The sequence below is a fragment of the Belonocnema kinseyi genome, chromosome 5 (assembly GCF_010883055.1).
Source record: "Belonocnema kinseyi isolate 2016_QV_RU_SX_M_011 chromosome 5, B_treatae_v1, whole genome shotgun sequence".
Classification (NCBI taxonomy): Eukaryota; Metazoa; Arthropoda; class Insecta; order Hymenoptera; family Cynipidae; genus Belonocnema; species Belonocnema kinseyi.
This window is the reverse complement of record NC_046661.1, coordinates 64,055,481-64,069,023: the sequence shown is the minus strand read 5'-3', so window position 1 is coordinate 64,069,023 and position 13,543 is coordinate 64,055,481. Positions and strand designations below refer to the sequence as shown.

The 13,543-nt window shown below is 34.3% G+C and overlaps 1 protein-coding gene across 4 annotated transcripts in view; it reads left to right on the top strand.

Moving 5' to 3' along the window:
* LOC117172814 (ATP-binding cassette sub-family E member 1) overlaps positions 1–13,543 on the top strand; it is a 121,147-nt gene that overhangs the window by 46,660 nt on the left and 60,944 nt on the right. For all 4 annotated transcript variants that reach the window (XR_004467061.1, XM_033361055.1, XM_033361056.1 and 1 more), the window contains exon 5: positions 6,989–7,175. Coding sequence is in view for 3 of the 4 variants with exons in the window: in XM_033361055.1 (XP_033216946.1) it covers positions 6,989–7,175 (187 nt within the window). In the remaining variant the exon portion in view is untranslated. The remainder of the gene's footprint in view (positions 1–6,988; positions 7,176–13,543) is intronic.

The following is a 13,543-nucleotide window of genomic DNA, read 5'->3' as shown; positions in this document are numbered from 1 at the left end:
GCACCCAAGGAAGACGCCTTAACTTAAGAGGATGTAATTATGATGTTTTATTATAATAGAACATTTTTTAACTACTATGCAAGATAATTAAATTTTAACGACAAGTGCAATATCACACATATGCTCACACGTACATACAACCTATACCTTCTGTTGTGCTCAGAATAAGAATCGGACCAAAAAAATTTTGGGGACTTTTTTGCTTTTTTGTGGATAACCCCCCCCCCCACACACAAAATTAACTACAGTTCTTGCGGGACGCCCTATAGATTAAATAAAGTTAATCTACCTGACAACCTCCACGTGGTGCATCCTGGGCAAACATGAAATTAGTTCGGCGAATGTCAGCAGTAGACGAAGAGAAATATTTTTCTATCTAATTACAATCAATTGACGATAAAATGTGGTTTTAATTGAATAATGCTGTTGCATCTGGTTTTTATTATACTATTGCGTATAACTTATTGCGTAATGAGCTAAAAATTAACTTTGTCACTCATTCTCATGGAATTCCATGCATGTGAGAGGCCACCAAATAGTTTTTATTTTTTTTCAAACTATGAAGTAATGGTTTGAACATTCCCGCAAAAATATATTTTGCAGTCTTAAATGTAAGCATGGTACAGAGAAAAAATAGTTGGTGTTCCAGAAGTACTTCTGTTACCATCCGGGTTGGTCTCCTGCTAGGCGAGCCAGAATAGCGCGTGGGAAGGGGAGATTCGTCAAATTATTGGGACGCATACGTCTTCAAAACACCGTTATTATTTTGCACTGAACTTTCACAAACAATTTTTGTTCTCACACTTTAAAATTGGTAAGGCACTCGGCGAGCACACCATTGTTTTCACACTTTCATGTCCTGTCCATCTTCCTTAGAGTGCTTGACATTCGCCGATCCCGATCTACTTCACCCCTCCTTACGTCATGTGGATGCACTGCGAGCTCCTCTCGTCACGCCCACAAAGGTATTCCATTCTTCACCTCCCAACCTAATCAGAGTGTTCCTTGAAGGTCGGGATCTTTTCGCCTTTTAACACCAGGGTCACATACAGTTCTATAACCAACTCAAACACACGTCGACAGTCGACGCAACAGTATTAGGCCACTGAATACAGTCAAAACACAATCTCAGTAAAAACGAAATAACGGCACGCGGAATCTCAATTCTATTATATATCCAATGAACAGTACCCTAATATATAACACCACTATAATATAAACTCAAATCTAAATCAAATCCACTGTGTTACAACCACACTCAAAACAAAGAATCGAGAACATATTGTCCCCACGTTATTCAGGCGAAGCTTCGCTCCTTATTACCTGAGCGAATAAATCCAAAAATAAAACATTAGTCACAAGGCCAACCTCCACCCCAAAAACAGACTACTAGCTCCCTTATCAATAAATCAATAAAGATTTTCGCCTCTTGGTCACCGCCATCGGCAACAAGTTCTTTTTAAAAAAATTATTAAAATATGGATTGGTGTCTCTCCTTATTACCAAGAGAATTGGTTGTTGAAATTTTTCGGAAGCCCCTTAGTACCATCCATAAAATCTAATTTAACCATTACGATCGGTCAAGCCGTTTTCGAGAAATTTTGATTTTTTAAATTTGTTTATAACTTTTGTAAAGAAAATTTTAGTTGATACACGGGGTAAATTTAGCTTATAGGGCTAGCCACTTGCCCCGCAATATGGATCACATCCGAGCTGGGGCACCCAGACCATAATTATCCTGCTACGGACTTTATTACAATTGATAAAATAATTGTTAGTAGCACTGTTTCTCTGGCTTACAGTCGATGATTGTAAGACTGAAATTTTCAGAGAATCAAAATAAATTTCCTTTAATCAAAGGTAAGAATACAAAGAGATCTCACGTCTTGATATGTTATCATTAACGAAGGCCTGCACAAAATTATTAATATGGCAAGGACATTAATTCCATTCTTTCATCTGTTTTAGGATCAAAATTTAATTGAATTCAGTTAAATTCTGTATATCGTGAGTTGATTGCTACTTTAATCATTTACATTTTCCATTTTCTAATTTACAACTGGAAGGGTTCAGTGGCTCTAACTTAATGTAACCCAAACATAAATATATTAATTTCTGAAGATAGTGTCTCAAGATAACGTTCTGAAAATAACTGGGGATAATTCATATTCCATAAATGAAGGTATCAAGTAAACATATTTGAGAAACGTAACAATGACGCCCGAACACAGGCCACCCGAAAACTTCGAAAAAAGATAACAGAGAATTCATACCCGTAAACAATGAAATAGAGGAAGATATTTCCGACCCCATACATTTTAATATTAATATTCGAGAATTTGGCCCTTATGATCCACCCCATAGGATAGGGAATATTGTAAATCCAAACAGTCTACAATCAGACCCAATTAGACCCCAATATATTGGAATAATATATATGAAGATAATGAGTCGGACATCGAAGATGGTTTAGATGTTTAGGTTTGCGAAGATTTGGCGAAAGAACTTGAGTCAGTAAAAAAAAACTCGGAACAAAGTAATTAAAAAGCAAGCTCGCGTAGTTGCCACTGTCAAAGAAAATAAGAGCAAAATTGCGAGAATAAACCCAGGGGTTAACGTGATTCAAAAAGCGGCTGAGAATAGAGTTGAGCGCAAATTAGCAAAAAACATTCAGAAACAATGGAACAATGCTAATTTCTGTTACGTTTGAACAAATCCTTTGAACAAATCGGGACTTAATAGTAAGTAAAATGTGGAACGAAAGGCGTCTGAGGGATTGACAGAAAAAGCAGTCTCACTTTGAGAAAACTTTAGAACGCAAGGTGATCTCATATGGAAAGAGGAAATGGTTAAAAAAACCTTCTCATTCCAAAATTTTCGGTTGTGGTAAGGAGAGACCAATGCAGTTCCTAAGGGGTTTCGAACTTTACGTCAGTGCTGTTGACGTTAGTAAAACGCTGCAGCATTACGTGATTTTTGCTTCCCTGGAGGACATGGCCAAAGATTGGGGGAATCTCATGTCTTCGGACAGGAATAACATTGATTCTTTTAAGGCGGAATTTGGATGTTATAATACGCGGAGTAAAATTTCCGACATTGTAAACAAGTCGTGAAATATTTGACTTAAGTCAGCCAATTAATTTTGAAAATTTTAAAGGCTTGATTTCCGCACAACCAAGAGTCTCCTCTGCATTCATATGATTATTATAGCCAACGCCATAAAGCTTGAGTTTAAAAATACTATTGTACTCAATTCCTTCCTTTAAGGAATATGAAGTATCTCCAGTTATTTCTATAACGTTTTCTTGGGACCTGAATCTTTAGAAATTAATATACGTATTTATGTTTAGGTTACTAAAATGTGGAGTTGCTGAACCTTTTCGATTGTAAATTTTAAAAGGGAGAATGAAAATTATTAAAGGAGCAATTAACTCACGATAGACAGGAATTATCTGAATTCAATTAAAATTTGATCCTAATATAGATGAAAAAATGGAAACAATGCCCTTGCCATACTAATAATTTTGTGCAGGCCTTTGTCAATGATAACATAGTAAAGCGTGAGATCTCTTTTTTTCTTATATTTGGTTGAAGCAAATTTATTTTGATTCTCTGGAAAATCTCTTAATAAACTTTTTAGTGAGCTCTTGGCTTTATACACTTTTTTATTTTCCTATTTTAATATTTATTTCTAAAATAAACGAAAATAATGTCAGGATTTTAATTTTTAAGCAAAGTGAACTTAAGAAGCTTGGGTGAGTTCGCGATTACTCCCCAGAGACATAAGTGCAGTGTGTGTATTTACTTTTAAGCGCTAGACTCCTTGAATAAAATCATCATCCACAGGGTCCTCAAAAGCCCTGGAAAAAAATCATTCCTTCGGAAGTACGAAAGGTATAATGTGAATTCAAAAATATTAGTCTCAAGCAAAGCACATACAATATAAAATTTAAATTTTGCGATTCTTTTGCTGTCCTTATCGGATTGTTTGAGAAGCTTGACGCGGACAAGATCTTCTTGTTTTAGTTTAATAAGGCTGTGGGTCTTAATAAATCTTTCGGCTCTCCTTTTTCCTTTGCGGAAGATTAGATCACGAACCAATTCGATCTTCCTATCGTAAGGGATATCAAGTGGTTTTGCTGGCATTTTTAACCACTTCTCCTATGTGCGAGAAGTTCTAGTTTTACAATGTATCTCGATGGGTGTGAATTCCCTAGTTTCGTGGTGGGTCTTATTCATGAAGGTCTCAATGATTTTGACCCATTATCACCGCTTGTTGTGTTTTCTCCCGAGAAGTGATCTAAAAAATCAAAAAAATTTACGGTGTATCCGCTACGCCATATTTTCTTTCGAATGGCGTTTAGATGAGAACAATTATTGTATATTTTATTCTTTAAGACCGTCTATCCAATTTTTAGAGGTAAATTGGGTTCTATGATCACAAATTTTTTATCGGGTTTGCCGTAATTAGGGATATAATTTTCTCGGATTTTTGTTATTGCATTCTTGGTTGTCGCCCTTTTCATAGGGTACAGTTTTAAGTACTCACTGAAACTATCAATGGTTGAGAAAATGTATTTGAATCCTCCTCGATTTGCTGGTAAAGGACCGTAAAATTCTATAGATAGTATTTCTCCCGATTTAGTGAGGGTTACATTTCTTATTTCTGAGAAGCACGTTTGAAGCACGTTTGTCGTAATGTCGGGTCCTTACATTTTCTTCTGCGAAGTTTTGAAGCGCTCTTCGGAGGTTGAGAGATATCCTTTTCGCCAAAGGTACAAGAAAACCCTTCCTTGATTAACGTCGGAAATTTTATTATCCAACTTACACGGAATTCGACTTAATGCGTCAGCTACCACATTAATTTTTCCCTCGTAATACTCTGCATTGAAGGTATAATTATGGATGGCTAAAATCCAGCGCGTAAGTCTGGGACCAATTAATTTTTGGTTTGTAGAAAGATGCGGGTTTGTAGAAAGATGAGCGCCCTATCATCAGTCTTAATTGTGAATCGCGTGCTATAGATAGATGATCGAAACTTCACCTAAGCCGACACAACGGCCAAAAATTTCTTCTCCGTTGTAAAATAGTTAATTTCCGGTACCTGAGAGTCCTATTAGCATACTAAATAGAGCCCCCATTCTTATGTAATTGATAAAGAACAGCGTCTACGGCCACATCGATGACATCTGTTCGTAGGAAGAAAGGATTTGTGAAATCGGGGTCCTTTGTTCTCGTAAACGCCTGTTCCCTATCTGAGGTCCAGTTATCTATCACACCTTTTTTAGAAGCTCTAAGGGGGGCAGGATTTCCCCGGCGTGATTTTTGGAGAATTTTGATGAGAAATTTGTAAAACCTAAAAAGCCCCGTAAATCTTTCATGGTCGTGGGTATCCCTTGAGCGCCTTGACCTTGCCAGGGTCAGGTTCAATATCTTGAGGGGTCAGGATAAACAAGAGAAACTTAAACTTTTGGCGGAAGAATTTAGATTTCTCAACGTCTATAGTTAGGTTATTTTCTTCTAACCGTTAAAAGAGCTTATCCAAATGCATAAAATGTTTATATACGTCCTTTGATAAGCATGAATGGTCCGGAAAATTCCGGATACAGTGGAATCTGCCAGAAACTCATTACCGAATCGAGTGTCGATATAATTTTTGTACCTATGTAACATTGGAAAATTTGTTCCATTGGTTCCAAACATTCGTAGTCATCAATTAGAATATTATTTATCTTTCTCGCAGCTAAACATAAATGAATATCTTATTTTATCTTAGTGACTATAAATAGCGGATTAATGTATGCACTGTTAGAACGCCGAATATTACCTGTTTTTATTGAGTTCGCTATTTTCTCGTCAACACGTTTTCGAAAGGCCATCGGTACTGGATAATTTCAAGAAAAAAGGCTGATCATCTACAATCTTTAATTTAGATTGATATACGTTAATTAAACCCGGTTCTTTGTTACAGAATTTAATGTTTCCAAATAATTTTTTAGAATTCTAGCTGTTCGCTCGGGTTTAAGAGTTTCTATTGTCATTTATCTTTTCCATAATTGTTTCTTTCGATACATTTTAATTTCCTCATGCTTATTAGTATTTATATTTAATTTTTCCCCCATATAATCAGCAAAATTTTCTTTGTGTATCCAATTTTTACCTACACCCTGAATATAACAAATTTCATTAGAATGATCAGGATCTACAATTACCCTGATATTTTTTGGCTTATCCTCATTTAAACAGATTATTATAGTTATTTTTAGAAAGTTATCTTGGGACCAGAATCTTTAGAAATTAATATATTTATGTTTGGGCTACTTCATCGTGAAGTCGCCAAACCCTTCCGGTTGTAAATTTTAAAAGAGAGAATGTAAATGATTAAAGTAGCAATCAAGTCACGATATCCAGGAATTAACATAATTCAATTAAATTTTTATCCTAAAACAGATGAAAGAATGGAATTAATTCCCTTGGAATATTAATCATTTTCTGCAGGTCTTCGTAAATGATATCATAGCAATGCGTCACTGAGTTGAATGGTAGCGTAATAATACTATAACTGTAGCCTAGGTTCAATCTTAGGGCTCACTTAGGGCCAATTTAATATGCATACTATTTATAACCTACCTATACATTCTCTATACTGCGCACTGTGGTTTAAAAAAAGCCACGAAGTAGACCAGTACCTAGCTAAAAATACCTGTACAGGAACCTCAAAGGATCATGCGAAGGTTCATGTACAGGAATTTGGCGAAGGATACGGTAAAGAATTCTGCAAATAAACCTGTACTGCCAAAGGGGCCTTTTAGAAGTACGGGTACCTTTGCGAAGTAAATTGTGACGCGGGTTCCTCAACAGGTTAATTCACGAAATCATTCGGGAATAAATTTTGTTTAAATTATTAAGTACCGTTGTGTTACATTATCACAGAAATGTACCTTCATTCAAGGTTATCTCAACTCTGCATCATTTTGTATTTTAACAGATTTATTGCACATACTAGATAGAAGAATTGAAGCATTGTCTGGAGGGGAATTGCAAAGATTTGCCTGCGCTATGGTGTGCATTCAAAATGGAGATATTTTCATGTTTGATGAGCCGTCTTCATATTTGGATGTGAAACAGCGATTGAATGCTGCTGTAACAATCAGGTCTCTCATACATCCAGACAAGTAAGTTTACATATTGTAACCGCAACTTATAGAATATAAGTAATAATGAAATACTCAAAGTTCACGGTCTAATCTTTGTAATTTAAGACAATAGTCAACAATAAAATTAGATGATTAGGTTGCTCAGCTGAAAAATAATAAAACTCATATTCATGAGAACGGCACGTTTATTTAAAAAGCTCCAAGTTATCCTATACGTGCAGTTGGTTGTTATTATTTAATCCTTTGTATTATTAAACTCTAGAAATAATGCAATTTCATCATGGATTTGGATGGCAACCTACCTACGATGAATTAATATTTACTTATCAAATCCCTGAAATCATTTGAAAAAGATCTCCAAATTTGTTATCAACCACTTTTTGATAGGATGCGTGGATTTGGCTTTAATCGTGAAAAACATCAACAGTAAATACAAAAAAATCTGCCCGCTGCATGGGTACATTCTAATCACAACTTTTGTCTTTTAATTTCTTTTTGTCTTGTGTCTGGGGTTTCAGAAAATTAAATTTTTTATGTTTTTAATGCTGATTTTTTACGATTAAAACTAAAAACAGAAGTATCAGAAAAATTTTCATGAAAAATAAAGCATATTTTTACATTCACATCAGAGAAGATATTAGATTTGTGTAAAATTTGACCCCCCCCCCCCCCCCCCAGTTTTTTTTAAAAGGTCCAAGTTTTGAGACTCCCTGAATACGAAAAACAGGTTTTTATGAAAGTGTCTGTCTGCCTTTATGTCTGTCTGTGAGCACGATAACTTTTGTAAAAAAAATAATCTATTAGATTGCACTTTGGTACACTCGTGTACTGTCCTAAACTAAAGATCAAGTTCGTTAGCTAGTCATTTTGGATAAAAATTCGAAAATTCTCTCTCCGATTATTTGTAGTATTCAAAAATTGGAGCAATTTATCCTAATGACTTTTTTTTCATAAAATCAAAAATTACTAGCGTTATAGCATTCACAAAATTCCAAAAAATAAACGAAAATGAGCATTCTTGGCCAAATAACGCACGATAAGAAAAAAAAAAGAATAAAAATATTCGTACAAAATTTTTAAATGCTTGTTGGTTAAATAAATGATGTCTCATTTATTTTTGCAGCTTGTATTGTTTGTACACAATTTAATTTTTTGATTTTCAATGATATTTTTCATCAATAAAACAAAAACTACTTATCCTACAAGAAAGTAAGTCATGACAAATTCTTAGATCTCTTTTAGTTACACAATTTTTGTCCATTTATCTCTTCGTATTTTGCTTTGTTGTCACATTTTAAATTTTTATCAAAAACAACGACGACGCCGGACAGATAGACGTCGACGTGAAAACTTGTTTTTTTTTTTACTCAGGGGGCCTCAAAACATCAATATTTGATAAAATAATCATGTAGGAACGTGGAAAAGTAATGTTTTTCTTCTCTTCACTGTTTTCCGTATCACGCATTTTTGATTTTAAATGTCCATTTTCGTTTGTTTTTTTGGATTATGAAAATCCTATAGTTTTGGTAATTTTGATTTTATCCAAACAAGTAATGGGGATAAATTGTTCATATTTTTATGTACTATAAATGGCTGTCAATAGAATTTTGAAATTTTGAGAAAATTGGTCTCAAAATTGGTGAAAAGTCTCTTACTTTTTTATTTGTTATTAGAAATGGCTAGTTAACGAACTCAATCTTTCTTGTTAGCCCGTTTAACTGTGTGCCAAAGCCCAATCCAATCCAACTATTCTTTCGAAAGATATCCGGTATACAGACAACCACAACAAAAATGACGACGACGCTGGACAGACAGGCAAACACCGACGTAAAAACTGATTTTTCTGACTCAGCGGGTCTCAAAACGTGGGCATTTGATGAAATTTGCTAAAGTCATTTTTCGCATAAAACCAATACCTTCTCAGTATGAATGAGAATGTAAAAAGAGGCTTTTTGATGTTTTTATATTTGCAAGTATTGACAATCAAACTGATCATTTTTAATATTGTAGGTGTGTGTATAGTAAGGGTGGTTTTTTAGAGGCCTTGAAAACTGCATCATTTGTGGGATAAAAAAAGAGGATTTTTGATGTTTTAATATTTTCAAATATCGAATATCAAACTTGTCATTTTTAACATTTTAGGTGTGGATATAGTAATGGTGGTTTTTAGAGGTCTTTGTAAACATTCTCACAGACTCCATCATTCGTGGGGTAAGAAAAGAGCATTTCTGGCGTTTTTTTTTTAAATATCGACCATAACACTTTTATTAGGCTTTTATTACTTGCCGACAGAATACTATTTTTACCCTTCTAATTGACTTGAGCAACAAAAAATATACTTTTTTTTTATTCCGTTCATATTAATGTTCGTAACTGAAGTACATAAAAAATTAAACTAATTTGTTTAGAAAGGTGACGTATTGTTTTGTAAATGTCTTTTTTCTAGAAAATAAATCTTCTTAATTCAAAATACAACCAATTCGTTCAAAGTTTAAGTGCGTAGTAAAAAATTATTTGTAATACTTAAAGAATCATCACTTTGCTTGTAAATCTAACTGTTTTTTGTGTGCAAAATTCACTTTTGTCGGATGAAAATTAAGTCTTGAAGTGCAAATGGGCCTATTGTATTTTGTGTGGAAAATTGATTTTTTTAGTTTAAAATCGAACTGTTGGGATGAAAATTAACTTTTTTGTTTAAAATTAAACTAATTTGGTAGAAAGTTAAAATAATTGTTCAGAAGTGAAGGATATATTATTTAAAAATAAAAGTATTTGATAAAAAATAAATAAATTTTTTTTTGAATGATGGACATTCTTCATTATTTCATGTCAGTACAAAGATACTGGTAACTTGGAATAAAATGTAAAAAAAAATTATTATAGAAATAATTTTAAAAAGCTTCAAGAATAAAAATTACACAAGTAGGGAAGAATTTATTACACTGAAATATCACTGGAAAACCAGTAGAAATAAATTCCCAACAAAAAATTCACTATATACATGTATGCCTATTTTCTCGGCGAGGCTCGCGAAGCTCGCCAAGAGCTTCTTCAATGCAGAGGATTCGAGCAGCATCCTGTCTCGTTGCGAGTTCTCTCGGCAGCCGAGAAGTACGCCTTTCCTGAAATATTCAATTCAAACAATGCGACGTTTAGTCCTGAGAGTTGTGCATTGCAAGGCTACGAGGTTCACCAGTTTCCCTTTACTTTGCGCAAGCAGAGTCGAGCACCACAACTCGCCAAAAATTTCTTAACCATTCCGATAGGAGACTCACTGAGATCATTTCTCCCCACAACGAAACTCATGGCACCAAGTTAACTTACTTTACTCGAAGGCTGCGGAGAGAAGACGCTGACCTGCTTTCTTCTTCTCTTTGGCTAGAGAAGAGAAAAGGGCGAGCAACGCTTCGGTCCTAGTTTCTGATTTAGATGATATGCAATTTTGACCTCTCCTCTTATTTTTGATGGCTTGTCTCCACAAATATAACATCCCGCACTTGCAATGTCAACAAGTGCTTTACAGACATGTTTTAAACAATTTTATTAAATTCGAATGAATGATAACTTCATATCACATATTTTTTCTTAAAAAATATTACTATTTTTCTCATTTTTTACCTTTCCATCAATAATAGTCAGCATTAAAAAAATTATACTGACGCGTTGTACGATGTAAAGGGCTGCAGACTTCCAATTTCGTTGCGCATGTCTCTGTCTTCAATTTTCAAAACATCAGTGGTTTCTTGAATCCACTGTAACCGAACTGACCGCAATAATCGAGTAGAGGAAGGTCGTACATTTTCCCACATTACTGCACTTGTTGTTTTGTCTGTGAGTCTAATCGGCAAAATGAATATCCCAAAAAGATAAGCATTACTAGATGCTGGATCAGTAAATTTCTGGTCTTATCGAGAATGTCTTCCACGTGTGAGAGATCTCCACATGTTAAGTGATACAGCAGGTCTTGTAGTTTAACTTCAAGCTCTTTTTTTACCTCTATTTCATGATATGATGGAAATAAACCGAAATGATGATCTTTCGATAGTCTTCGAATCGGAAGATGCTGCTTTTTTGTCAATTCAGCATCGGCAATAAGTATTAGTCTCCAAAGCTGAGAATTTTGTTGGTAACTTAGGATTCTTTTTGTCTTAAATTTTGAGGTGACTTTACATCTCCATTGCTTTTATTTTCTAGAGAAATAGATCTACAATATTAATTCAGTTATTTTTTGGATGAATACAACTTTTGTTTTCAAATTACATAAAGTCTTGGTAATACAATGGGATAATTCTACGTGTATGAAAATGTATTATTTACACTTATGAAAGATTTATAACGTCACAATTGTTTAATAATCAATAAAGAGATACAACTCGATTGGGCGAACTCTAAATCATATCCGATTTTTTTTTGTTTGAAAATATTGTTAAAAAAGTATCAAGAGTTCAAATTCAAAAGTAATAATTTTTTTAATCATCCTAATATGAGTCATTCTCCATTAGAGTTCGTTTTTGTTTCCCAGCTAGATATTTTATACTGAAATTCAAAAAAACTTTTAAGGTATTGCCTGTTAACACGTAATAATTCGAGAAAGATCAATCATGTCGTAGGTCGCTCTCTTATACATACGAATTTTTTGAAACGCGTATAGGTGCGTTCTGACGCATTACCCCCGAAATCTAAACATCGAAAGAATGGGAGACCTTTTTACGGTCGTATCTTTTCAATTCCAGATTCATGAACTTATCGTAAAATTGGAGTTCGAGTGTATACTATTGTTATCTATGTGTCTCCTGCCAAATTTGCGAACGTTCTTTATAATATTTAAATGCAATAAATGTGCTATGTTATAATTTTTAGTGTGTGCTTTTATGTCCTGAGTGCTTTTAACTTAACAATGAGTAACAAAACGATAATGTTGGAGCCTCACTGACATGTAGCCCCCTGGAAAATCTTAGCTGTTCACAAATTTCTGCTTCTGAATTGTTTTAACTGATATAACGTTTTGTTATATAACCTAACTTTACTATAGAGTATTATTGCTAAAAATAAATATTTTTCGTTTTTCTTTAAACTGATATAAGTTGTATGATTTTTTAACCCTATTGTACGTGTATAACCATAAGCCACCATATTTCATGGTTACCCAGATTGGGGGGTGTCATTTGATAAAATTAGACGTGCAGACCATTTTTCTAATTAAATCTTATTGCTTCTAAACCAAACCTAATGAAGTTTCTAATCAAACAAATTCGATAGGAAATTGTTCAAACTTAATGACGGCAGTAACCATTTTTTAAATATACGTCCATTCTATAGTTTTCTTAAACTAAAAATTTTAGTTTTCAATATTTTAAAACACTTATCCACAGATTTGATAAAATTGATATTAAAAGGAAGCCTAGAATTTCTAGTTTATAAACCTGAATGGATATAATAATGGACATTTCAGGATATTCTTAGATATGAATTAAAATAAATATATAATTCTGGACCATCGTACAACTTCTCAAATTTTCTATCGAATTCGTTAGTTACAAACGTTATAAAGTTTTGTTTTGACCTAATACTGTTTCATTGATAAATAGCCTGTACCCCACATAATGGATGACAATGCAGTATAGTGACCTGTGGTTTTTGCACCTATAATATGCAACTTCGAAAGACTTCGAATTTGTAAACCCCTTGGCATAAATGTAAGACCTCTGGTCTTCAAAAATCGATTAACCTAAATATAATTGACCAATAGGAACGCTTCCTGTATCGATACTTCATAACAGCAACCGTTATCCAAAAAAGACATCACCTACGATAAATCTACAAACAAAGGCCGGCGAATATTTTGGGTACTGCTCCTTTTATTGCAACCTGCTGGGTTGCTGCTCCCTTTTGAGGTCCTAATACCACTCTTCCTTGTCCTTCTCCTTAGCAGTGATGTTGTAGTCGGCTGGAACAGAGAATTTGATCATGAATATAGTTAATTTCTCCTCATTTTGGAGAACGGTGTCAGTCCTCGAGTGAGCAACGGAGATGGCTGACAATTGACTCTGTCTGCCTCAAAGCGTTCGGCAGGTCAGGGTCGAGTCCAACACCGTAAGAGCAAGAATGTTAGTCGCAGATGCCTATATCAAGCCGACAGATTTGAAAACTAATTCTTCCGAATAAGATGCTGGTTTCTTCACTGATATTACGTCCAGAATATGCCCAGGTATGCAGAGATTTCCCCAGTATCAAGATGGTTAATAACACTTATAGCTGCAAGATCAGGGTCTATATAAATCCATCCAGATAAAATACATAAGTGACCTTATGCTTACGATAATGTCCCACTAGGCGCAACGGTTATCTAAAAATGACAAGGGCTTCCAGTAGAATCATGGTAAATC